We start from the raw sequence: 24,192 nt of genomic DNA on the forward strand, positions 1-24,192 counted from the left end.
GGTGTACTTTCCGTGCCCTCAGGAAAAAATTCAGGTGCGTCCAAAACGTGCTCGTCTTCAAGAACAAAGGTCCCACGGACACTACTTTCCCAGTGCGAAGTGTTGAAAGATTTAATACATTCGCACTGCTCCTAATTTGATTTCAGTCGTCCTCGCTACTGCTGTTCAAGGAGAGCAGCCGCAGAGCGTGTCTAATTTTAGTCTGAAGAGACTGGGAATAGCTGCGATCACATGGGAACTGAAGTCTGGCTTTCAGACAGTTATCACTTGACACGCACCTAAACACTGGGCCCGGATTTAAAATTCAGAATTATTATAAAGATCTTAAGTTAAAATATTTCAATAATACTGTATAGTGTATACCTGCATTAATGGTGCCGTATGAGGAACATTTAAGTACGGCCAACGACAGGAGACTTGATGAGCAGTCATGCAGTCTAAATGATTTCATCATTCCATTTATTAGAAATGCTGTTCGACGGACAGGTTTGTGTGTTTTGAACAGCCAGTCCGGATTTCCTGTTGGATTTATTAATCATTGAACACGTCATAATCCCAATAAACAATAGTATTACAATATATTACAGTAGGAAAGACCAGTAAAAAAGCGAGTGTTAATCCTCCATCTGTGCGGTCTCTTATTGTTGCCTTGTTGGAGATGCATGAAAAACCCTCCCTTTTCGCAGTTTCTCACCTATGCAACAATACGTGAGCTCAGCATTATTGTTGGAACGTATAGTCTTGCATTCCAAAAACTAACATTCTTGTGCTTTGCTTTTCATTCATTAGGGAAATACAGGACAAAACTGCGCACAAACTGTTCACTTGTCTACTGTATATGGCGCAGGAAGCAACAAGTGACCATCTCGGTAAATTGTTACAGTTATTACTATATTAATCAATCGTATTAACATTTTAACACCAAAATGTTTACAATGACCGATTTCTGTTTCACTTGAAATAATGATGAAATATCGACAATCCACTTTCCGCGATAAGGTTACAGTTGACAAAAATACGTTTTACAGCTCTTGCTATCCTACAATACCCGTATTGTAATGACTAAATTACACTCTTGTACAGTTTTGGTTATGTTTCCCCTTAATTGAACTGGAGAGGTAATTTCTCTCCCCTCCGCCCGATCTGCTCGCGCAGCTGTCACTTAGTTTCACTTCAGTGGTGAATGAAGTGGGTCCCCACCTGCACGTGAAGCGCTTCGGGGTCCTTTCGGGAGACAATCGCGATGAATTTATATCCCAACAACAAATCCTCTTCTTTTGTATTTCTGTTTGACTATGGAAATGCATAATGCGAAAACTGATTCTTGTACGTACGAATTTTTCAAATTGGTACAATCTATGCGACAGGGACCTGAGCACTCTTGCCATTTCACTCGAGATAAACGGCGAAAAGCAGGCAGAGAGCGAACAGGGAGCTGTTCTTGAAGCAGTATTCGACGTAGGTGTCAGCAGCTGGGCACCACACACTCCTGCTGCAACAAGAGACCTCTGTTTGCTTGACTGGTCCTAAAACCACGAAACAGATAATTTTATATCGCTCGCAATACAATCCCTTTGCCGCTTTTTTCACTTGCTCTGCGAGCTCGACTGCGAGCGCTGAACACCTGTCTCCACCATACTGCACATCCCGCAGCCCCTCCTCCAGGACCGTTCGCATCAACGCTCGGACGTCCGCGGCCGAGAAGCGCCTCTCAGGCTGTGGCTGGTAACCGTTTTCTAGGGCAGTAGTTCCCAGACACTTGGGCCTGGATGGCTTACAGGCTGAGAGGGTTTTTGAAGGCGAAGTACGCATGCTGTTGCCGTCGAACCCTTTCTTTGCTGCCCAGGATTCCCGTTTTTTGCAAAGCTCTTTCCTCGTACAGTTGGCGCTACTCTGCTGCACTTCTCTCGCCTTAATTCCTGGCGGATAAAGAGGACCCCGTGAAGAGCCCGTTTTCCGCAGTTTCTCCATCTCTTCTAATCGCTCCATTCCCAGACCACCTGTGCAGCACAAACTCGTTATTAATTTCAAGATATGATTCAACCTCTTTACTAAAAAGTAAGAATTTTCTCATCAATTGAAACACGCCAATCATGTGGATATTCGTTACATCGGCTACATTTCCTCTGTACAAACAGCAAATGTCTAATTTTCATTTCTAATCTATTTGGAACCATTCCGGATCCCCAGTTAAAGCGTATCATTTTATGATACCAGTTATGTTACCGTCATATATATACAGTGACGCTTCTGCTACCATGGTGTAAAATGGTGTACCATTGCTTAAACTGGGAAGAAATTGTATTTCTATCGTTTTGTTACTAGTAACAAAGCAACCCTTTGTCTGAAGCTATTGATATATATCTAAAGTAAGCTGTATTGTTAGCAATCCAGTTAACTAAAGGAAATCTTATTAAATAAAAATATTATACTGCAGTAATACAGTAACTTACCGTTTTTTTTATACCAAAATCAAGCTCCACAAATAGTACTTTCTCCAAACCGTACGTGTCAGAAATTCTTGCTGTCCTGCATCTCGATGTACCGGATTCTCAGTCCCTCCTGTTGCGCTGCGCTCCGACCCTCTCACGTCACAACCCTCTCTTCTATGCTTGCAGTCGGCCAATCGGCAGCCGCTTAAAACGATAAATTACAAACTCATTCTGGCTGGTACGCGGTGGCAGACTGTTTGTCAGTTGTGTCATCTTAACATTTTTCACTTTTGTTTAAATTAAATTTCATAAAACTCACATGATGTGTCGCACAACCTGTTCTGGAGTGAAATACTTCCAGTGCCGAAGATCTTTTGATCACAAGCGAGTTTTTTTTACAAATCTCACTTATACATCACAGTCCCTGTGGAGGCGTGACCGCTCCATAAATTTTCATTCTCGGCCTTACTGCGATCTCATTCCTTTCTACTGGTCTTTGTACCATCACCCTACTTGTCTAGACTGGGCAGGAGCAGCGCAGACTGAACGGTTCTGTGAATCACCCCTAAAACAAACCCACCAAATCGTTCAGGAACAGATTAACAAGTTAATTTCTAGCTCAAAATCAGAAAGTTAAATAAGTTCCTATTGTGAAGACTTCTTCAGATATGTGTGACAATATCCAAGGTTTTATACACTTTAAATCTGGGAAACAGGCAACTGTTTAGTAACTGCATGAAAATCAAAACTCAGGCAATCACCCACACACCATCCGTTTATTAAAACCATTCTCTTAGGCTAACACCAGCAAACATTGCTTTGTTAGGAGAAATGGAACTGTAGTCTTTAAATATTAGAAACTCTGTAAGTGTCTCTGTACGTAGCATAACCTTGCTCCCTTTTAAAACATAAGACACCCTTTATTACCCAATAATCTAGATACTAAATGCACTGTTGATCAGATTTTCCTTCAAACACACTGACCTATCCTGACATGGACAGTCAGAGAGAATTCAAGATTTATCTACAGTACAACACTGTTCAGTAACACCCAGAAGCACCTTTAGAGTGGGAAGAGGTGATTACAAAACCACAGAGAAGCAGAGCTGTTACAGCAAGTGATATACTATTGCCCTGACAATCTACAGCCTTAAAATCAGTCAGCTCCAAACTCACTCCTTCAGGTCCACAAGGCTAGCTGGTTTTTGTTCAATCAATTTGTTAGCTCTTAGCTAAAGTATCTTTGAACCAATTTGACCTTTTTCACAGATACATGGCAGGTGATGAAACAAAGAGACCTAAAAATTCTGGCAGTCTTCGGCCTTAGCAAACCCGAGTTGAAGTACACAGGATGAACCAGTTTTAAAAGGGATTACTCTGCCATGGCGCACTTCACTGACAGAACGAAAATCAGCATTTAAAAAACAGCCTTGTACATAAAACAGCCCTTTGAAGGTATTAGGATCTAATAAACAGATCAGGTAGAAGCTCTGTATTTCTAATGTCAACTTACAATTGTCATAGTGGACCAGTTTTATAACCACCTCATTCTTTAAGGCTGTGCACTTTCTAAACATGAACATGCAGCAGACTGCTGTTACACTTTAGTCCATGAAATGAGGAGGTTTACTATTCCTTTCAGTGTTCTTGTGCTCTATGGTCCATAACTACAAGAGAATAGCGGGTGGATTAACGTAGCATATGTACTGTAGCAACCATGTCAGTTACACCATCACTACACTGACAGAGGAGGATTCAGAACAAAGGAGGCTCTGTTCTGGTTCACTTCAGGTCCATGAGCATAGAAGCTGGATTTTCCAAGTAGGACTTCCAGAGATTGGAGAAGCGGCACATTGTGGCTCCATCGATGATCCTATGATCAGCTGACCAGCTCACATTCATGATGTGGGCTTTCACCACCTCCCCTTGGGCACTGAACCTGGGCAGGATCTGAACACAAGCACAGACAAGACAAAAACAGGTCACACCACAATGACGAAACCACAATCCAAAGCTTTCAAACACTCTTCCTGTTCACAGATGAACTAAACACATTCATATTGGGTGTAGCTCATCCTTAACCTTTGTAGCTCCTTTTAGTACAAACCATTCCTTATCATGACTCTGAACATTTATGATGCCCCCATATTGACTTGTACTGTATAAACTTCAACTATAAATATACTGAACTGTATTCTTCTTGTGTATCTACTGTCTTGTTGGCCTTGTGGGATCTCTGTCTCTCCTGGTCCAAAGAAGGTTGTCCAAAACTTGGGGATACAATCACAGGCCAGAATGGCTAAAAAGATGTTTGCATTTACAGAATTACCTGTTTGTTGAACAAAAAGAACTTCTGCTTACATATGGGTTCTGTCCAGTCACAACAAGCTCAGTCTACATGGCACTAAAACAACCGGATTTGGCAAACTGCTGAATACATACTCTAGCCCTACAGTTCTCAAACTATGGTACTATGGAGCGCCCCCAGGTGGTACATCAGATGACCGCGGAAAATTGTTGTGTGCGCTGAAAAATCGGGACAGGTTTGCATATTTTCTACTTTAATAAAAGTAGTTTATGTGTCAAATACGCAGCCTACATACTACGATACAGCGCACGCTAATACTTGAGTGGACACAAGAGCTACTTTGTTATTCTATACCATTGTATAGGAATGCGTGCTACGGACATAAGTGGGCAATTGTATTTAAAAAAGTTATCTCCAGCAAATAGGGAGGTAGGAGAATGTGCATGGTTTTAGAACACTGGCAAGCTTGTGAACACATAAAAGCATGATAGATAACAGAAAAATATTTAAGGACTGTTCTAGGTTAATTTGAGAAAAATACACTCTGTGTTTCGCTCCCATCCGCATGAAATAAAGAGTTCTTTTAACTTCTGAGATGGACTCCTGAAACGGAAACAAGGAAAATGCAAGCCTGCGGATTGTAAGAATTTTGTTTACCATTGACAAAAGAGCTGACACGTATTATGTTTGGAGAAAAAGCTGCTAAATAGCTCGACCTGCTGCCCCCTTCGAACGACACAGTCACTCGTAGAATTATTGATATAGCAGATGATGTCAAAAGTACGCTGATAGAACGCATTAAGATGAACAGATGCTTTTCGCTGCAATTAGATGAGTCTGTAGATGCCTTTGATTTGGCCAAGTTGCTCGTTTATGTTAGATACGAGTTTGAGGGTATGTCCCATGAGGACTTTCTGTTCTGTAAGCCACTACCAACAGGAACTACAGGAGAGCACATATTTCAGCTTCTGAATGAATTTATGGAAGAGAATGGCATCGACTGGATAAAATGCGTCGGAGTTTGTACAGACGGTGCTAGGGCGATGACAAGTCGACACAGTAGTTGCAGGAGTTAGAGAGTTTGCTCCAGATATGAAGTGGACGCACTGCAGTATCCACAGCGAGGCCTTTGCCGTCAAGAAAATGCCTGATTTAAAATCTGTTAGACTCTGTTGTGAATTGTATCTAGGCTCAACCAATGAATTCACATCTGCTTTGCTTGACTAAACAGGCTCACCCCCTCTCACTGAAATGGTGCTTTTTTATTGTTTTTCCTGTTGTTATTCTGTAAAGCGCTTTGAGAAGCCACCTTTAAAGGTGCTATATCAAATAAAGTTGATTATTATATTTATTATGCGTGTGTGTGAGTGTGTGCACACACGCTCATGTTGGTCATTGAGATTTTCTGTGGTTCCTATGAGAAGGTGACCTGTAGGTGGTACTTGGATGCTTTGGTTTGATCAGGGGTGGTACTTGGTCCAAGCCAGTGACTTTCTCATTTGAAAATGTGACTTTTATCTTGACTAATTCCCCTCTGAGGAGATCACAAGAAAAGACTTATTATAAAAAGGCATTCAATATAACTGGAGAAACTACACTTGTCACAGTCTATGTGATTTTCAGCAGTTAATTAAACATCCTTTGAACAAAGGCGCTCCATATCAGACAAGTGACCTGTTTCACATCGGGCACAGGAATGAAGAAAAGCTACAGTACATCCACGAAAACAGGACATTTTCTCCCATGTACTATGTGCATTTCACTGTTCAGTGAGGAGTTAGCTGTGTACAAACCTGTATCTTCCCTAGAGCCCCAATCGCCACCTCAGGGGGCAGGATGACTGGCTTGGCATATGTTCCTCCAATCTGGAAAACAAGACAAAGGACACAGTGATAACTACTCATAGCCTTAATGTAACGTAACTACGCTGTAATGAGCACAATCATATCTTAAGTGAATAAATAGAGAACAATGCTGATATTGAGGAAGTGATTAGTATTATGATTGTCTATTTTACACATTTTAACGAAACATCTTTGCTTTCATTGAACGGATCAAACACAGAGGATACTTACTGATCCAATGTTGGAGAGGGTGAAGGTTCCCCCGGTCAGGTCACTAGCCCCCAACTGGCCTGTGGTCCCCAGCGTCTGCAGGCGGTTCAATTCAGCAGCGATATCATAGATGCTCAGAACCTGCACGTTCTTCACATTGGGCACAATAAGGCCCTGTTGTGTGTCCATGGCCAGGCCAATGTTGTGAGCTGCCTAACCCCCCCCAACAAGAAAAAGTGCAGTCAAACATTCTGTATTTCTCATCCACTCCAGTTCCTCCTGAGCTCACAGTTGCAGTTTTATCTTACTATATATAATAAATATTTTTTTTCACATTTGTGGAGCAATTTAGGAGAGGACCTACTACTGAAGTGCTGCCTCCACCTGCAGTGAATATTCATTATATGTAGTGAATATACTAGGACCACTGTTGTTCCTCATTTATTTCAGCGATCTAGATTCTGCTAAAGTTAGTATACTAGTCAAGTTGGCCAATGATACCTAATTGGGAGGACTAGTAAATGCTGAAGCAGGAAATACAATTAAAAAGGGGTAAAATGTGGGTAAACACCTAGCAGATTATGTTAATTTAGACAAATGCAGGGTAATGCATGTAGGTAGTAAAAATGAAATATAAATACAAAACGTAAAATGCCGAGATAGAAGAGGATGCTTATGAAAAATACTTAGGTGTTAAGTATTTCTTCACTTACATCTAATAGATAATGTGAAGAGGCACTAAAAAAATAAAGATCTATAATTAAAGGTGTAGAATACTGCACACCTACACTATTAAAGCCTCAATTAGAATATTGTGTATAAGTTTGTTCATTGAGTTTTAAAAAAGATACTGCTACTCTGACATCAAATCATAGAAAAACACCCAGATATCTTTTGGGGTTTAAGAGGACTTCCTTTACTGATGGGCTAAGCAAACTGAACTTTTTTAGAACAGAGAAGACTTTGAGTGGAAATAAGTCAAGTACAGTAACCAAAATCCATTCAGGCACTGACAAAGTCAACACAGGTGATTACTAAAAATGAACAGAGGTACACAAATCAGATTTAATCAGCAGCTCCAGTACACAGCAGACCAGGTGGAGAAGTGAAAAGACTGCTCTGCCAGTTAAGGGAAAATGTTGGGCAGGCCATACTGAGTTTGACCCAAGTGGAATTTAGCCTGGACAAAGAGACTGACACTCCTACACTTACAGTACCTTGTAAGTGATGTTTTGACAATTGTCATCCACTGAGGCATTGAGGATGGGGAAGTGGAGTAATCCCAGAGATGCTGCCTGATAGAAAAGAAGACAGTGAATCACAGGAAACCATGGAAACTGTAATCTTGGCTTCTGGCCTTAAGTGATTTTCATGTCTTGTACAGCCTGACAAAGTCTGAATGGGAAACTGATCAGACATCTCTGAGAAGTACTGCCAAAATTTTCATATGCTAAGCCTGAAGAAAAAATCTTAAATCTACTGTCTACAGCATAATATAGTAACATTTATTTACAAACACAGGTTAATTAAAGCAGAGTTTGTCTTTTATCCACATGAATACACATTTTAGATGCACTACAGATGGTTATGACAATGGCACAGAGGGTTATAGGATGTGATTTACCATCAATCCGTGAGATCCACACCATCCGCTGTTGCAATAAAGCCCAATCCATCATTCTGGATCCCAACCATCCCGGCCACAAACCATTTTCCCCCCTGCACTCTGGCAAGCAGTACTGCACTATTAAAGCAAGGACCACTAAACTCAAGAACAGCTTCTATCCCACTGCAGTATGCATCCTCAACAGCTATCTGCAGTGCCTCAATACTCATCTGCACTATGCACTTTTTGCATGGTTTACCATGGTTTTTTTTGTCACTACTACATATTTATTGTTCCACAACGTTGTCTACATTTTGTGGTGTTGTCTGTTGCACTGTGTATGTCCCAAGAGATCAACGCGATTAAGAATTCCAATGTATGTGTACATATGGCAATAAACTACTCTACTACTACTCTACTCTAATCACACAAAATATTTTTCTACTTACAGTATTAAAAAACTAATTTTACTGTAAAGCAGTAAGGCACTTTAAAAAATGTATTTAAAACTTTACCCTTTTTAAAACTATTTTAAATGCAAAAATGATTGAAAACACTAGAACATACTTCTTATAATATGTGCACAACTAAAAAGCACACATCAGAAACTCCAGATTGTGTCCTTCTATTCTTACATCTACTAATTGGAAAGTCAGGATGTTCTAAAGTTCAGGAGTGGAATTTACAGCTATGATGTGACTGACTGGTTTCTCCTGCAAAGGTAAATGTTATACTGTACAAATAACAAAGCCTTGTGTTTCATTTCCAGGCAAAAAGTATAAACTGCACGTAAGTAAAAGTATACAATCTAGAAAAAAACGTTAATACTGATTACACTACTACAAATGTTTCACAACCATAATCACATTAATAAGGATTCTATAAAGCTCCTGATATCTGTTGACATGCAATATGTGCTAATACATTAAAAGTGAGGCTTCTTTTTAAACGAAGCTATGCATCAGAATTGAATTAAAAAATCAGACATATGCCTTTTGCAACCTAAGTTTCTCAAGATGCAAGGAAAAGCTCAAGTACTGAGACAATGAAATTAATGTTATTTGTTGGGTTAAAATTTCCTTTCCCTCCTAAACTGACAACAGGAGGTACTTCTTTAAATGAAGAGCTGTGGGGGTAAGAGACAAGCTACCCAGCCATGTTATTAAAGCCAAGACCCTGCCTGCTGTAAAGAAACAGTTAGATGAGGTCCTTGGATCAATTACCTACTATTAAATAAGTTAGATGAGCTGACAGAGTAAACCTGCTGGGGGTCCCAGCTATTTCGGTTACCTTGATAAAGAAGGGCATGTAGCTGAGCTTCACCCCACGCGACTCTGACACAGCCTTCAGCTCCAACCGCAACTTCACCAGCTGGCTCAGGTCCACCTCATCGCAATAACCAAAGTGGGGGATCTTCAAGGCAGCAGTCATGGTTTTCACCATTGCTTTATGAAAACCTGCAACACAGGCAATGTATAAATTTGGGACAGACATGTACAGAGCTCTTTAATCATTTACACTTATATTACATACAAAAGAACAGCCTTCAGCTGAGCCACATTCTCAACTGGGGACTGCAAGTGTGCATTCAGCATGTTTCTGTGCTTTGAAGATCTTCAGAATAGCAGAAACACATTTCAGGGAAGGCATTGGCCAGACAGCTGATAATGAATGTAATAACTGGTCTAGTGTGGCCTGCAGCCCCTCTGTTCAGGCAGAATGAGACTTGTTCCTGCCTATAGGACTGACCTTTGAGGGGCTCTGTGCGATCCTTGCCTGTGAACACAGGCTTTGGGGACACCTGTTGGCGCACACTGGGTGTGGTGTCTTTGGGCCTGGTGGGAGCAGCCTGTGGTTTGGGTGGAGGTGGTATGATTTCAGGGGAAGGGGACAGAGGCAGGATAGCACCAGTCTGCTTGGACAGGTAGTTAAGGATGTCTTCTTTCAGGATGCGGCCATCCTTCCCTGTACCCACCACTTCACTCAGCTTGATCTGAGGAAGAAACAAACCAGGACATTTGAAAATCTGACGAAGTCCTCATCCACCCCTCTTTCACCTAAGACTGCCACTGGACTGGAGGAAGACTCAGCTTTTCTTACCAACAAACTGCACAGATTCAAACTCATGAGCTTTTCTTCTTTCTCAGAGTCTTGCATGCTTAGAAATCACACTTTAACACGCAGAATATAAACACCCAGAAATCATTTCAAATAATTTAAAATTATTCACATTTCATCTACTCTTTCTGCAGGGTCCCAAGTCATCTATGAAGAAAAGATAACTGAAACACACATCAGCACAGGGATCTTTTCACTGCACAGACCCAAACATATTTTACATTTTATTCATATTGATCTCATGATCACAAATACAAATCAAAGATGGTAAAGGTTTGATTTTGCTGTGCCAATACTTTTGGAGCACATTGTACACTACATTAATTATAATCGAGTCTCTTTTGACAACCTGTAGATAAGTCTCACAGGAACGCTCAGCATGTGGCTCCTGCACATCTACTGCACAATGAGAAGCTGTTTGTGACATTTCCCTGTGGTGGGAGGAGCCAACCAGGGTAAAAAAACACTGCTTCCCTGAAAAGCATTCCAGGGATTATTGCCTGGCTCCTCCTAGGAACTTGGGATCCTGCTGACCGATGAGAGCAGTTCAAAAGCCACCCTACCCCCGGGCACCCATAGCAACAGAGCTGGCACGCTAAATATTGAGCCCCTCTTGTGCTTAATTAGCCTTGCAGAAGAGTGTCATCTGTCACAGCTACGCCCACCGTTGCTGACTAGCAGTTGTGCGTCTTATAACCCTTTGCCTCAAAACTACACTGCAGCCACCCTCCTCTCAGAGAGAAACAGACTGGCCCTCAGCTGAGCTGTACCTTCCCTCCATTCACCAGCAGCAGGGCTGGTGGGCCGTACTTCTGCTAGACTTCTCCAAGCTAACAGTAAGAGGTCCAGCAGATCACTAACAAGAACCACCCATTTCAACAAGGGTTAAGAGAAAAACAAGCACTCACTTCATTTTCTTCTCAGTGCAGGAAGACAGTATCCTTTGCCAAGAATAAAAAGAGCTACTAAAGTCTACTAAATGCTTGCATGACCATGAATATTAAAGCTGCACAAACTGACAATCGAAATTGTCTCCTTAGGAGAGAATACACAGATAAAACAAAACTGTGCAAACTGAATCACCTGGCAAGAGGGTAAGATAGCTCTTCACATGAAAGTCTTCATGCTTGTATGTCTTAACCACAACATTTTTTAATCAAAGATTAAAGGGGAAATGCACTCCCAGATTCTCAGACTGGTTATTAAATCTCAGTAACAAAATAAATTAACAGACAATATCGCAAAATTTTTCACATTCAGAATTAAGCACAAAATCGTGAACTCTGTGAAAGTACTGGATAGTCACCGTATAGTCGGAAAGCCCTGGTCATGCCATGGGCAAGGGCAAGAGTTTGTATAAATTTTGACATGATGTGGCCCTTCTTGCTCATTACTCACTGTAATGACTCATGTAATGTGATGTACAAGTTGTGTAAGAGACATTTCACCGCAGAACTGTTCCAAGTGATCTGCACGCAGAGTTAACAAGCAAGCAGTATTTGTAGGCAAAACCGTCTTGAAGTCAAGAGCAATATTACTGTTGGATTAACAGAGAGATATTCACAATCCTACTTATTTACAATGTTTCTTGCCTTGTTCTGAATCGCAGAATAAAGCGCTATACATACCTGGAAATTTAGCTTATTTTTTCAAGTAAATTGGAGTTTTGCACGTTTGTACATTTTACTTTCATTGTGGTTTGAAATGCACACCTTAATGTCGATTCTTTTTAACCCCTGAAATATTAAAATAGCACTGCAGCTCCACTTTAAACTGTAGTCCATTTTTGGCACCTGACTTCATAATTAGAATAAACTCAGTATTAAAAACAGATAAATCACTACCCAAACACACCATATTGCATGTAAACCATGTACATATTTGTCTTTGTAGAAATCCAAACTTGTGTAATTCTGCAATTATTTGGTACAAAACTGAACATCAGTGGTGCTGGTCTCACAGTAATGTCACGTAACCCCAGGGTGTCTCGTGCTGTTGGCTTACATTGTTTTCCATGGCAAGGCGCCGCACTGCAGGGGTGGCCTGGGTCTTCTGGCCCTTGATTTCCTGGTGTGTGTGTTCGTCATGAGACACTGCTGGGGCCTCCACTACATCCTCCTCTAGAGCTCCTTCTGCAATGGCAGGGAGACAGAGAGGGAGATTGGGAGACAAATAGGTAAGGTTTAGATAGAGAAAGGGGGAGAGAGCGTGTGTTAACTTGCCTAGAAACTAGACATTATTTTTGTCACTTGGCGAATTACCATTAATTACAGATGGAGTGACTGTGAAAGAACTTCAGCAACTGTTTTCAATAAATCACCATTCAATAAACTCCAAAAGTTGCAGTGACAACATATTTCAGATTTTATGTTTGGAATTGAGTGTTAATTCACCTGAAGTGAGTTGAATATAAGTGCTTATAAGAGATAAGATAAGATAAGATCACTTAATTAGCTCTATATAAATTCTTGCATTAGGAATTTGTCTTTTCGCATACCACAGCTTGCTCTTGAGACACACAGACAGGGAGAGAAGCTTGGGGTCAGAGCGCTGGGTCAGCTATTTATATGGTGCTCCTGGAGCAGCTGGGGTTAAGGGCCTTGCTCAGGGGCCCAACGGAGTAGGATTCCTCTGCCGGCTATGGGATGTGAACCGGCAACCTTCCAGCCACAAGCGCAGATCCTTAGCCACAGGGCCACCACTCCGCTTCTGAGCCCTGCAACTCTCCTTCTGTCTTTTCTAACCTTGTTTAACCTTTGATACCTCTGCCGACATTGTAAACTGATGTTATTAATACCTGTTCAAATATTACTACTCCCTTCAGAAAACAAGACCAGCTGGTCACTCCTACCTTTCACATCCTGTGTTTCGATGTCCACCAGTGGTTTGCCAACATAGGCAATGGAGTCCACGTCATAGTAGAGTTTCCGAATGACGCCATCGTAGCGACTGGTGATGGTGACAGAGGCCTTGTCACTCTGGACTTCACATATGCTGTCGAACTGAGATACCGTGTCACCCTCTTTGACGTACCTGCAGGGAGACAAATAGGAGTTGCTCCCTAGTTCTTTCATTTGGTCTGACCCATGAACCCCTAAAACACTGTTGGCACAAATATGCCATTTATATCTTTTCTGGACCTCAAATAACCCTAGCAGTTATTTTAAAACAGGTGACTTTACGATCCATTTAACATAATATAACAATGACATTGATGTATATATAATCAAGACTTTTTGATAAGCCACTGTTATTTTATAGGTTTTGATGAGCAGTGCAGCTCTCAAGTGCATGCTCTACATTCACGAACATAAACTGTTTTTAATAATAGTCTGTGTTTGTGACTTGCAAAGCTAGAGATCTTTAAAATGTTTAATTTTGACCCAGCACTTCAATGAAAATATGTACATTTCTGTCATTATATTTTGAATATATAACTAAGTAAAAAAACATGCATTCCGCTTTTAACATGAAAAAAGTAATAACAGAAATTCAGAGAGCATGGTCTTATATAGCAGCTATATCACCCTGCAACTCATAACTAGCAACCCCCAGAAGCAAAGCAGTTGTGAGCCTGGCCAGTACCTGGATTGGAGACCTACTGGGAAAGCTAAGGTTGCTGCTGTGGAAGAGGTGCTAGAAGGACCTGTGGGGAGTGCTCACCCTGCGGTTTGTGTGAGTCCTAATGCCCCAGTTTAGTAATGAGGAAACTATACTGTGAAAAAGGCTCGACCACTTGGGTGAGACATAAAATTGAGGTCCTGACTCTCCAAGGTCGCTAAAAATCCCAGGCCATTTCTCAAAAAGGGCAGGGCAGTTAACCCCGGCATCCTGGCCAAATTTCCCCCTGGCCTTTACCAAACATGGTCTACTAATAATCCCCATCTATGAATTGCCTTCATTATTCTGTTCTCCTCCACAATGATAGCTGATGTGTGGTGAGCAAACTGGCACACTTTATCATCCAGGTGGGGGCTACAGATTGGTGATGTTGGAGGAGAGTCACCATTACCTGTTAATCGCTTTGAAAAGAGTGTCCAGAAAAGTGCTATATGTATAAGGAATAATAATCATATAACTGCCTCCTCAAATTATTCCAAAACATTGATAGCCTTGGAAAATACTAATAATGAAGCATACATTTCAGAGAAAACAGAATGTATTTTAATAAAGGGTGGCCTGGGGGAGTCAATGTGTATTGACAGTCACTAATACATTTACATTACTGATCAGAGCGCCATCTGGTGACTGTTTATATTATGGCTTCATAATGCCTCCACTGTCAACTACATCTCTAGCTCTTAAGGGAATGCTCCCCTATGAAGATTATATACATATATATGAAGATTTGCAAAGTCTTTATTTCAACAGAACGAAAACATTACTAACATTTCAAACTCAATATTTATAAGATTATGAAAGTGCAAGCCAAGGCTTTGGCCAAGGCCTCCTCTGTGAGTGAAAATTGGACACAATTGGCTTAAAGGGGAACTGCAATGCTAATTTTACATTTTGGGGTTATAATGAAACGGCAATAATGAGGGCATTTCAAACCACAATAAAACTACCAAGTGCATAGCAACAATGTCCAATTTACATAAGAAAAGAGATGACGTTTTACTGTAAGGGAGCACTCCTAAACTGATGATGTGTTGTCTCTGGGTTACATGGTGTGGCCCAGGGGCTGGCTTTCACCACTAAGAAACAGAACAATAGTTCTGTACAATACTAAAATAGAAACAGAACAATAGTAAAAACAAGAGTGCAAAGGTATACCTCTTGTGTGTGAGAACTGTTTTGGGGTGTTGGGTTCTTTCCTTTTCTGGTTGTGAAGTGTACTAATTTAAAAGAACATCCCTAGATATTAGAATAACCACTACCACCAACCCCGGATCTGAACAGTTCAGCGATCACTATGGCTCCTAATTTAGAGGCAAGCCAGCTCCATTTGATGTCCTCGTACTGTTAATGTTTTAAGCACTGTGACTTAGTTATACAATGTTTTTTAACCTTGCCAGATCCCAAAATACAGGTAGGAGGTAGCTCCCTCATGATTCACAATGTACACTTGCTATGGATTCTGCACACACAAACACACCTCAAGAAGGGCCTTGAGCACAGTGGTTTTGGACAATGTGTTGGTTTGGAAATTAACACTACAACCTCACCAGGAGCCTGAGCTCAGTCCCATTTAGGGGCTCCTATCTGTGTGGAGTTTGTATACTCTCATGCTCATTTGGGCTTTTGCCTAAGTGCAATGTGATTGGCTACTATACATATAACCAGTTCAGGGGCAGTTCAAGGAGTATTAACTTGGAAGCGACTTCCATGCCAGTGCTGACCAGGCCTAGGCTTTCTTAACTGCTAAGAGTTGATGAGATATAAGATGGGATTAATCTTTGAGGCAGGCCCCTTGAAGCATCTTATCTTTTCTTACTAGTATACACCAAGCCAGGGGAGTGAAAATATCAACAGGAATGTCCACATACAAGCCAACTGTTAATATCTAGATGATAAGGAACAAGTAATAGGTTTATTCCATGCTGAAAAAAAGAAGAAAGAAAACACAACGTTTCAGCCGTGGAGCCTTCTTCAGGTGTCACATGGCCAAACTTGTTCCTTTTTCAGCCTACGCATGTTGACGCAGCTACCCACCTGAATATCTAGATGATGCCAATGTTAAAATATTAAAAACACTGCCTGGCACAAACCAGTCAACTCAACTAATGCTGATTTTACACGCCTCACAAACTCTTCCGACGCTCATTTAAGAAGCATATTATTAGCGCAGCTTTCAATAATTCTGAGACAGTCACAGAAGTAACGTCACCCCCCACCCCCACCCCGAAATCTAGACGGTGTACAACTGTGCCACAGCAGAGGAGCCAAAACAGCAGTCATCACACCAACACAAGACCCACAACTTTCAGATTAAAAGGGCTCAAAAACTGCTGTGTATAAGATGATCAGTGAAATTAATAAACACACAATTTCCAACAGATAAATGCTTAATACAGGTAATTACATGAATAACTGTTGTTGCTTAAATCAGGAAAGAAAAAAAATGCTATTTAGAAGCTGCTGCAAACAGTTGCAAGACAAAGAAAGATCCACCTACCATTCCTTGACGGTGACCTCTGTAATACCTTCTCCAATATCTGACAGCTTAAACTGTACAATTGGTCCAGAAACAACTGCACAAGGGGAAGATATGAAAATGAAATCTCTCAATAAAACACAAGGCATATTAATATGAACAAAATGCACAAGAAGACTAAATTTAACGCCTATATAAACAACAGCAAATTTAAACGGTACTTACCACTGCAGGTTCTGAAGTACCGGTGCTGCGTGCTGACAGCGACCGAGGGGTGAGGCAACTTGTATTTGTACTCTGGTCTAACAGACTGAAATCTTGAACAGCAAGATCTGTACTGGTGTGCACACCGCTGGAAAAAAAAAGTTAGAATTATACATGCAAACATTTAAGACATTTGTATTGTGGTCTGAAACCAGTGGGTGCACCAGTAAGTCGTCAGCTGAAGAAGTGGTCATACTTCTTCAGTGCACAAGGTAAGACGAGCGCCTGGCAGTACCTAGCAGTGCCCAGCGCGACCGCCAAGGACATTTATAACTGGGTCTTTGGCATTATACAGAGTCAGGATACGTCCAATAACAGCGCAACAGGAATTCAAATGTTAAAATCGGACTACGGGACTAGGAAAGGGTACTAAAATCAAAGCAATTTCCATGTTCGGAATTATCATGCACACATAAACCGGGAGAAAACCTTATTACAAGAGACAGTCAATGTTTTAGTTTTTTTTCCGAAAAAAAGTTGTTTGAAAACACGTAAGGATGATATAACCTCCTTTACTGGATGCCTGGTAAGTGTTGAAAATATTTTTTTCAGCGAGTCTTACGAGACATGTCTTTACGTGTTGAAGAAACATTAATGAGATTTCCGCTTTTTGATACTGAAAAAGCAGCTAAGGGAGCACAGCTGAGATATCTCCGCTGCAATTGGTTCTGTCCAGCTGCGGTGACTGAGCGCTACTCCAGCATTATCAACCAGTATGCAACTCCTGATAGAGACTCGGCTGTCTGCCTTAGAAAGAAACAGACACGCAACCTGCCCGCTATTAAAAATGCCTAGAGTCGAATGCAACCTTACCAAGTTTCTCATTAACCTGAATGAGGCTCTCATCGTTGTCACCGCCGCCATTTTTACCCCCAAACCCGAGGCTCTCTCGGAACTGACGACTAGTATCACGCCCCTCCGCAAGGGCCAACCGAAGAGCACGTTTCAGGGGCCGGGGCTTGCGACGGCACTCGATTGAAGTAGGAGGGTGTTCATGTTGGTGAAGGAAACCCTTGAAAATACTACATAATTTTACAACAAGATGTTTCAATGACTCAATGACTCACGTGGTACCATTTTATATAATGTTCTCATGTCAAGTAAGATTACACAAATTATTTTTGAGGATTATTGATTTACATGCTCTCAATTAGTAGAGATGCCATTTTTGAAACACGCAGGAATGTAAAACTACCATCGCCTGTATGTTACAAATTCAGATAAGATTATCACTGTCATTATATAAAGTTACCTTAAAATCACGTCTGTCCTGGATTTCATCTTGTAAATTTGCATTATATTATAATTTATATCTGAATTTGGTGGGCTCTACCTTCCCCTAACACTTTGCCCTTGAAATTATATTTTAAAAGTAAATCCTGAGAGGACACTGCTGTTGTACTGTTGAGGAAGGTACTTTACTTAGATTGCTTCAGTAAAAATCCCAGCTGTATAAATGTTAATCATTTTGGGTCAAATCCAAATAAAATGTAATTAAATTAACATATTTACACATCATCCTTGTGATAATGCCTTCTATAGTTATATACAGGGTATTGCAGCCACTCCAGAGGTCATATATCAAAACCATATCAAAACCCACAAGAACTAATTTAGATTTTTGCATAAAAGATCGTCCACCCCACCGGAAACAAATACTGTTGCTCTGGAAAAATTTAAAAGGAATAGTATCTAGGCTAATTCATTTTCCCAAAGACATGTTATATTGAGACAATAAAGGAACTGAGCCTTTTTAGTCTTGAAAAGGAAAACTGCAGTGAGACTTTATATAAATATCAATCCTGAAAGATATTGACAAAATCAACTCAGAGAACTGTCTTCTCATTTTTAAGCTCTCTTATGTTTATATTTCTAGTTTTGATTTATTAAAGTACTACTTGAGGATTGTTACTAACTCTAGTGGTAGATCATAAAAATCGCTGTGAATTCAGGTTTTGTAGAGGACCTCTATGAAAAGCTTTTAATTCCTATTGCAGCTTCTGATTTTTCTGAATATAAATGTGAATATAAGCTCAGAAATTTGATTAAAACTTCCAGAAGTTGTCAATAAAATCTATTCTTATTTCAATATGAACATAGACTTTGATAGCAGTGTTACCGCCTTCTACCCTGATCTGCTCAACCCTCAGAAGTTAAGACAGACTGGGACTGGTCAGTACAAGGAAGGGAGGCCTCTATTGAATACCAGTCTGCTGCTGTAAATAGTGTTAGTGGCCCAGTAGGTGGTGCTACGTCCTCTGGGACCAGAACATCCAAAGGTTTATTACATTGATTTATTAAATTACTCCATTAATTCCACTTCAGGTTAAACATGAAATGAAGGTTTCTTACAATATCCTCATAATACCAGTGACCAGTATGTTTACCAGAGACACTGTCAGATGACATGTTAAACAGGCATCCTGACCTTTGATTAAAGATCCCAAGGCACTGTTGGAAAAGACAAGGCTGTGATCTGGTGTTCTCTCTAAATTACATTCTGGCCTTGAACAATTTGGCCTGCCCAACATTCCTCTTTAATGCAACCGTTGAAGCAATTTCTCTTTCTCTCTACCTGATCCGCTCTGCAGTGGGGCAGCTGTGTGTCACCCAGTGGGTCTGTATGGGGAGTGAAGTGGGTCCCCTCCTGTGTGTGGAGCACTTTGAGATCCTGTGCAATGAAGAGCGCTATATAATCTACACATAATACTATATTATTATACCAGTAGTTATAAGTATAAGTTTAAAAACAAGGTTCAGATGATAAAAAGGGGACAAATTGGGTAGCAGTATTGTTTTTTTAAGTTATTTTAGTTAGTTATTAATTTCCTGTTACAGCTATTTATGAATAACAAATTCAAAATATTGTATACTGTGAATGGGTTTGGGTATGAACTAAGTGAACAATTTAATTCCTCTAGGTGGAGCAGTAGGTCTGCAGGCTTGCCCTTACAAAAATACATGATCATTCCATTGCTCTGATAGAAGTGTAAGTCTAATCTCGGTGAAGTCAGATTTAAGATGTGTCCAACCAATGAAATTACTTCAGGATAGTATTGATACAGATAATTAAATCTTACAATATCTTAAATAGAGTGGTGCAGTTAAATTCCTGTGTATCTGTGTGGAGCTAGTGTGTTCTCCCTGTGTATTTGGTAGTAGCTCATTTCTCCATGGATCTCATCCAACCATTTCTTGAAAGACACCAAGGTATCAGCTTCAACAACATGGATGGGTATCTTGTTCCAAACTGCCACACCCCTTGGGTTAAAGATGTGCCTCCCGTTCTTGGTTATAAACTTTCATTTGACTTCCATTTGTAACCCCAGGTTTGAAGAAACTCAAATGCTTGACACTCAGTGCCTTTGAGGATTGTGCTATACACTCAATACTTGTATTAGGTCTCCTCATAGTCTTTTCTGTTGAGCCTTTGAGGCTGTCAGGAGAGGACATCCCCTTCAGCCCCAGAATGTTTCTGTTTGCTCTTCTCTTTGCTCTTCCAGTGCTGTGGAAAAAAAGCAATAATCGTGCCAAAACCCAAAAAGCCCTGTCCCTCAGATAACAATGACCACAGGCCGGTAGCACTGATGTCTGTTGTGATTAAATGCTTTGAGAGGATTATAGTATCCATGCTGTGCTCAGAAGTGAACACTGTATTGGATCCATATCAGTTTGCATATAAACACCGGTGGGGCACCGATGATGCAATCAACAGCATTATGCATCTTGTTCTAAAACACCTAGAGGACCCCAATGCCTATGCTCGGATGCTGTTTGTGGACTTCAGCTCTGCATTTAATATGCTGCAGCCCCATCTATTGATAATTAAGCTGAAGCAAATGTCCGTTAACCATAATATTATAAGATGGTACCACTCATTTTTAACAAATCGCACACAGTACAGTATGTCAGGGTCAACAAAACTCTTTCCGAGTCATGATCTTTTAGCACAGGTGCCCCTCAGGGCTGTGTGAGCTCTCTAGTTCTGTTTACGCTTTATACAAATGATTGTACAAGCAGTAGTCAAAGCAACTTCATTTTCAGATTCTCAGATGATACAGCTGTTCTTGGCTAAATGCATAGAGGTAGCAGCTCACCTGTATACATGTCAGAAATCCAAAGATTTGTGCAATGGTGTGAAAACAATAGCTTAATTTTGAATGCTAAAAAAACTAAAGAAATTGTTTTCGATCCCAGGACAGTTGGTGATCACTCACAGGTAGTAATCCACAACAAACTTACAGTATCACTCAGGTTGATTCATACAAGTACTTAGGTGTACACATAGATCGTAACCTGTGCTGGTCTACTCATGTTGAGAGTGTTTGCTCCAAAGTTCAGCAGCGCTTATATTTCCTGCGAAGACTAAGAGTGTTTGGGGTTCGACAAGAAGTAATGCTACTCCTTTACCGTGCTGTAATTAAGCACATTATCAGATATGGTATTTCAGTGTGGTTTGGTAATCTATCAGTTCATTTTAAATCGCAAATTACCCACCTCCTCCAGACAGCTTTGAAGGTCATGGGGGTGAAACAGCACCCCTCCCTGCAGACAATCTTTGAAAAATCCATAATCAAACAGGCAGGAAAAATTATATCAGATCCTTCCCACATCCTCAACTCTGAATATCAACTTCTTCTTTCTGGCAAATGTTTTAGGGTTCCAAAATGTAAGTCAAACAGATACAAACATTCCTGTGTTCCACTATCCATTAAAGCTCTCAACGCAAATGTTAAGGATAAATACAATTTTGACTCTTACAACCCACTTGAGTGCGATATATATTGTGATGTGTTATAAATGTTACATGTTGTTATATGTTATACCGAACATGTGCAATAGAATGATGTGCAATGTTTTTCTTATTTTTTGTAATAGTATAAATTGCAATTTTTTTTCTCTCCTTTTTTTTCTTTTGCATTCTATTTAAATGTACAGAAGTGCTGGGTGTCCATAAAAAATTTCCCTCAGGGGACAATAAAATCTTATCTATCTTATCTCTTGACCGATTCCAGAGCAACAGTATCTTTTCTATAATGTTCTGACATTGTACATCAATTGTTAATGTACATAATATTCTAAATGATGTCTTCTTAGTTCATGTACATTTTAATATAGCATCACTCAATATAAACATTGTTTGGCTTTGTATTTCTTCCCCACGTCAATATGATGAGTCAATATAAATGCCCAAGTATTTTTCATACTGTAGGTAGACCCTTCCAGCTCAGTGTTTCCCCCATGTCTACATCAAATGTCATCTGCCAGATGTTGCAAAGTCCTGAACTTGAAAACATTTTTGAATTTCATTTGCTGCTTTCAGTGTTTAGTAGTCCTCCTAATTTGGTATAATCTGCAGATTTATGACTAAATATGCAGCAATACTGTAGAAAAGGAACAAGTAATAGGTTTATTCCATGCTGAAAAAAAGAAGAGAGAAAACACAACGTTTCGGCCGTGGAGCCTTCTTCAGGTGCTGAAACGTTGTGTTTTCTCTCTTCTTTTTTTGAGCATGGAATAAACCTATTACTTGTTCCTTTGCAGCCTACGCATGCTGACGCAGCTACCCACCTGAAATACTGTAGAAATACTCCCTGAGTATGACCCCTGTCTTGAGTGTTGTGTCAATGGTTTCTGAATAACATCTCCTGTTACCTTGATTACAGTTGGTACATTTTAGTTCAAGTAGGCAGCTGCGGTACAAGTAAAGGTTTATTCCATGCTGAAAAGAGAAGAAAAGAAACACAATGTTTTGGGGGTGGAGCCTTCTTCGGGTGTGTCAGAAAGGGTAATCTGTTGTTTGAAGGAGAAAATAATAGAAAACATTAGTTTCCTCAAAAACTGTTGTAGAAGTCTTTGCGTGTTACTCTGGGTGGTGTCAGAGTCAAAGGAAAAAAGTGTTACATTTCGGACGAAATCCTTTAGGAATGACATTATGTCAACGACATCTGTAAAGGAATAGGAGGTGGTTAGAAAGCCTGGTCTTGGAACAGATTGCTGCGAAGAGATGGAATGCTGGTTCGGTGAGAGAAGAGGACAAGTAGCCGAGGGAGGAGTAGAAGGAATGACGAAGAGATCTAGAAAAAGATTTAGCAGAAGGCATAGTGGGTTGCAACAGAAGTACGCTGAAATAGCCTACCTCACCTGGAGCAGCGTAAAGACGTAAAACAGAGGTCCTGACTCTCTGTGGTCATTAAAAATCCCAGGGCGTTTCTCGAAAAGAGTAGGGGTGTAACCCCGGCATCCTGGCCAAATTTCCCATTGGCCTTTACCAAGCATGGCCTCCTAATAACCCCCATCTATGAATTGGCTACATCACTCTGTTCTCCTCCCCACTAATAACTGATGTGTGGTGAGAGTTCTGGTGCACTATGGCTGCCGTCGCATCATCCAGGTGGATGCTGCACATTGTTGGTGGTGGAGGGGAGTCCCTATTACCTGTAATGCGCTTTGAGTGGAGTGTCCAGAAAAGCGCTATAAAAGTGTAAGCTATTATTATTATTATTATTATTATTATTATTATAAATAGTTCAAGTAGGTAGCTGAGTCGGCATGTGTAGGCTGCAGAGGAACAATTAAAGGTTTATTCCATGCTGAAAAGAGAAGAAAAGACACAACATTTCGGCTGTGGAGCCTTCTTCGGGTGGCTCCAGAGCCAAAACGTTATGTTTCTCGTTGGTATGTTTTGTTTCTCTGAGATAATATAGGAACCATATTTCTTTCTGGCATGCATGAGTTTAGGCAATTTTATACGAATAAAAAAACTATACTGATTTAAAAGGAACAAGATGTAAATCAGGATTGTTCTTAAATTGGCAGGCCCAGTTTGAAAATACCACTATGAGTTTAAACATTTCTGTGTAAACAACACAATTCCATGTACTTGTCTAACAATTCAAAACATTATGTGCTATGTGTTAAAAACACAGAAATGATCTCATTGGAATTCAAATTGTATTTTCACACCGTTTTTGAGTTTGCATTGCTTAAAAGAAAGTGTTTTGCCATTCAGTTAGATTTATTTTGAAACTTATAGTTCCTTCAAAAGTTAGAACAATAAATATTGTTACTCAATGAGACTTCAAGTTATGAATTCATAGGCAATAACAGCTTGAGCTGTCTCTTTAATCACAATACAATACTAAAACACGAAATGATAGTTCAATGAGAGTTGCTTGAAAATTTCATCAGTCACAGAATGGTAGCGCTCGGCTGACAGACAGGGGGCGCTCTGCACAAACCGGTATTCAGGGTAGCATCTCGGCGCCTCCTCGTCAGAGTTAGTGTCAATTTTGTTGCAGTCTTGCTTCAGA

At 40.4% G+C, this 24,192-nt stretch overlaps 2 protein-coding genes across 2 annotated transcripts; both read right to left on the reverse strand.

Moving 5' to 3' along the window:
- Nucleotides 1-442: 442 nt before the first annotated feature.
- On the reverse strand, nucleotides 443-2,470 carry LOC148823686 (dynein light chain Tctex-type 5-A-like). The gene is made up of 2 exons (XM_088927121.1): nucleotides 2,454-2,470; nucleotides 443-2,000 (listed from the first exon to the last, which is right to left on the reverse strand). The coding sequence occupies exon 2, from the start codon at nucleotides 1,987-1,989 to the stop codon at nucleotides 1,390-1,392; it is 600 nt and encodes a 199-aa protein (XP_088783247.1). The 5' UTR covers nucleotides 1,990-2,000; nucleotides 2,454-2,470; the 3' UTR covers nucleotides 443-1,389.
- Nucleotides 2,471-3,192: 722 nt separating this feature from the next.
- dbt (dihydrolipoamide branched chain transacylase E2) lies at nucleotides 3,193-17,765 on the reverse strand. Its single transcript, XM_088927120.1, has 11 exons — nucleotides 17,693-17,765; nucleotides 16,841-16,967; nucleotides 16,637-16,712; nucleotides 13,370-13,551; nucleotides 12,523-12,650; nucleotides 10,150-10,393; nucleotides 9,691-9,857; nucleotides 8,012-8,089; nucleotides 6,816-7,007; nucleotides 6,534-6,605; nucleotides 3,193-4,382 (listed from the first exon to the last, which is right to left on the reverse strand). The coding sequence occupies exons 1-11, from the start codon at nucleotides 17,741-17,743 to the stop codon at nucleotides 4,215-4,217; spliced, it is 1,485 nt and encodes a 494-aa protein (XP_088783246.1). The 5' UTR covers nucleotides 17,744-17,765; the 3' UTR covers nucleotides 3,193-4,214.
- Nucleotides 17,766-24,192: the final 6,427 nt, after the last annotated feature.

This window comes from Atractosteus spatula, chromosome 11 (genome assembly GCF_055471065.1).
Source record: "Atractosteus spatula isolate fAtrSpa1 chromosome 11, fAtrSpa1.hap1, whole genome shotgun sequence".
In the NCBI taxonomy this organism is placed as follows: domain Eukaryota; kingdom Metazoa; phylum Chordata; class Actinopteri; order Semionotiformes; family Lepisosteidae; genus Atractosteus; species Atractosteus spatula.

Bases quoted from the DNA above. Each gene is read 5' to 3' on its own strand.
- LOC148823686 (XM_088927121.1), bottom strand. From the start codon at position 1,989: ATGGAGCGATTAGAAGAGATGGAGAAACTGCGGAAAACGGGCTCTTCA.
- dbt (XM_088927120.1), bottom strand. From the start codon at position 17,743: ATGGCGGCGGTGACAACGATGAGAGCCTCATTCAGGTTAATGAGAAAC. The intron at 13,552-16,636 runs GTAGGTGGATCT...GTCTCCCTGCAG, and splicing joins GAGGTCACCGTCAAGGAATG to GTACGTCAAAGAGGGTGACA. The intron at 4,383-6,533 runs GTTTGTACACAG...GCTTGTGTTCAG, and splicing joins GGGCTCTAGGGAAGATACAG to ATCCTGCCCAGGTTCAGTGC.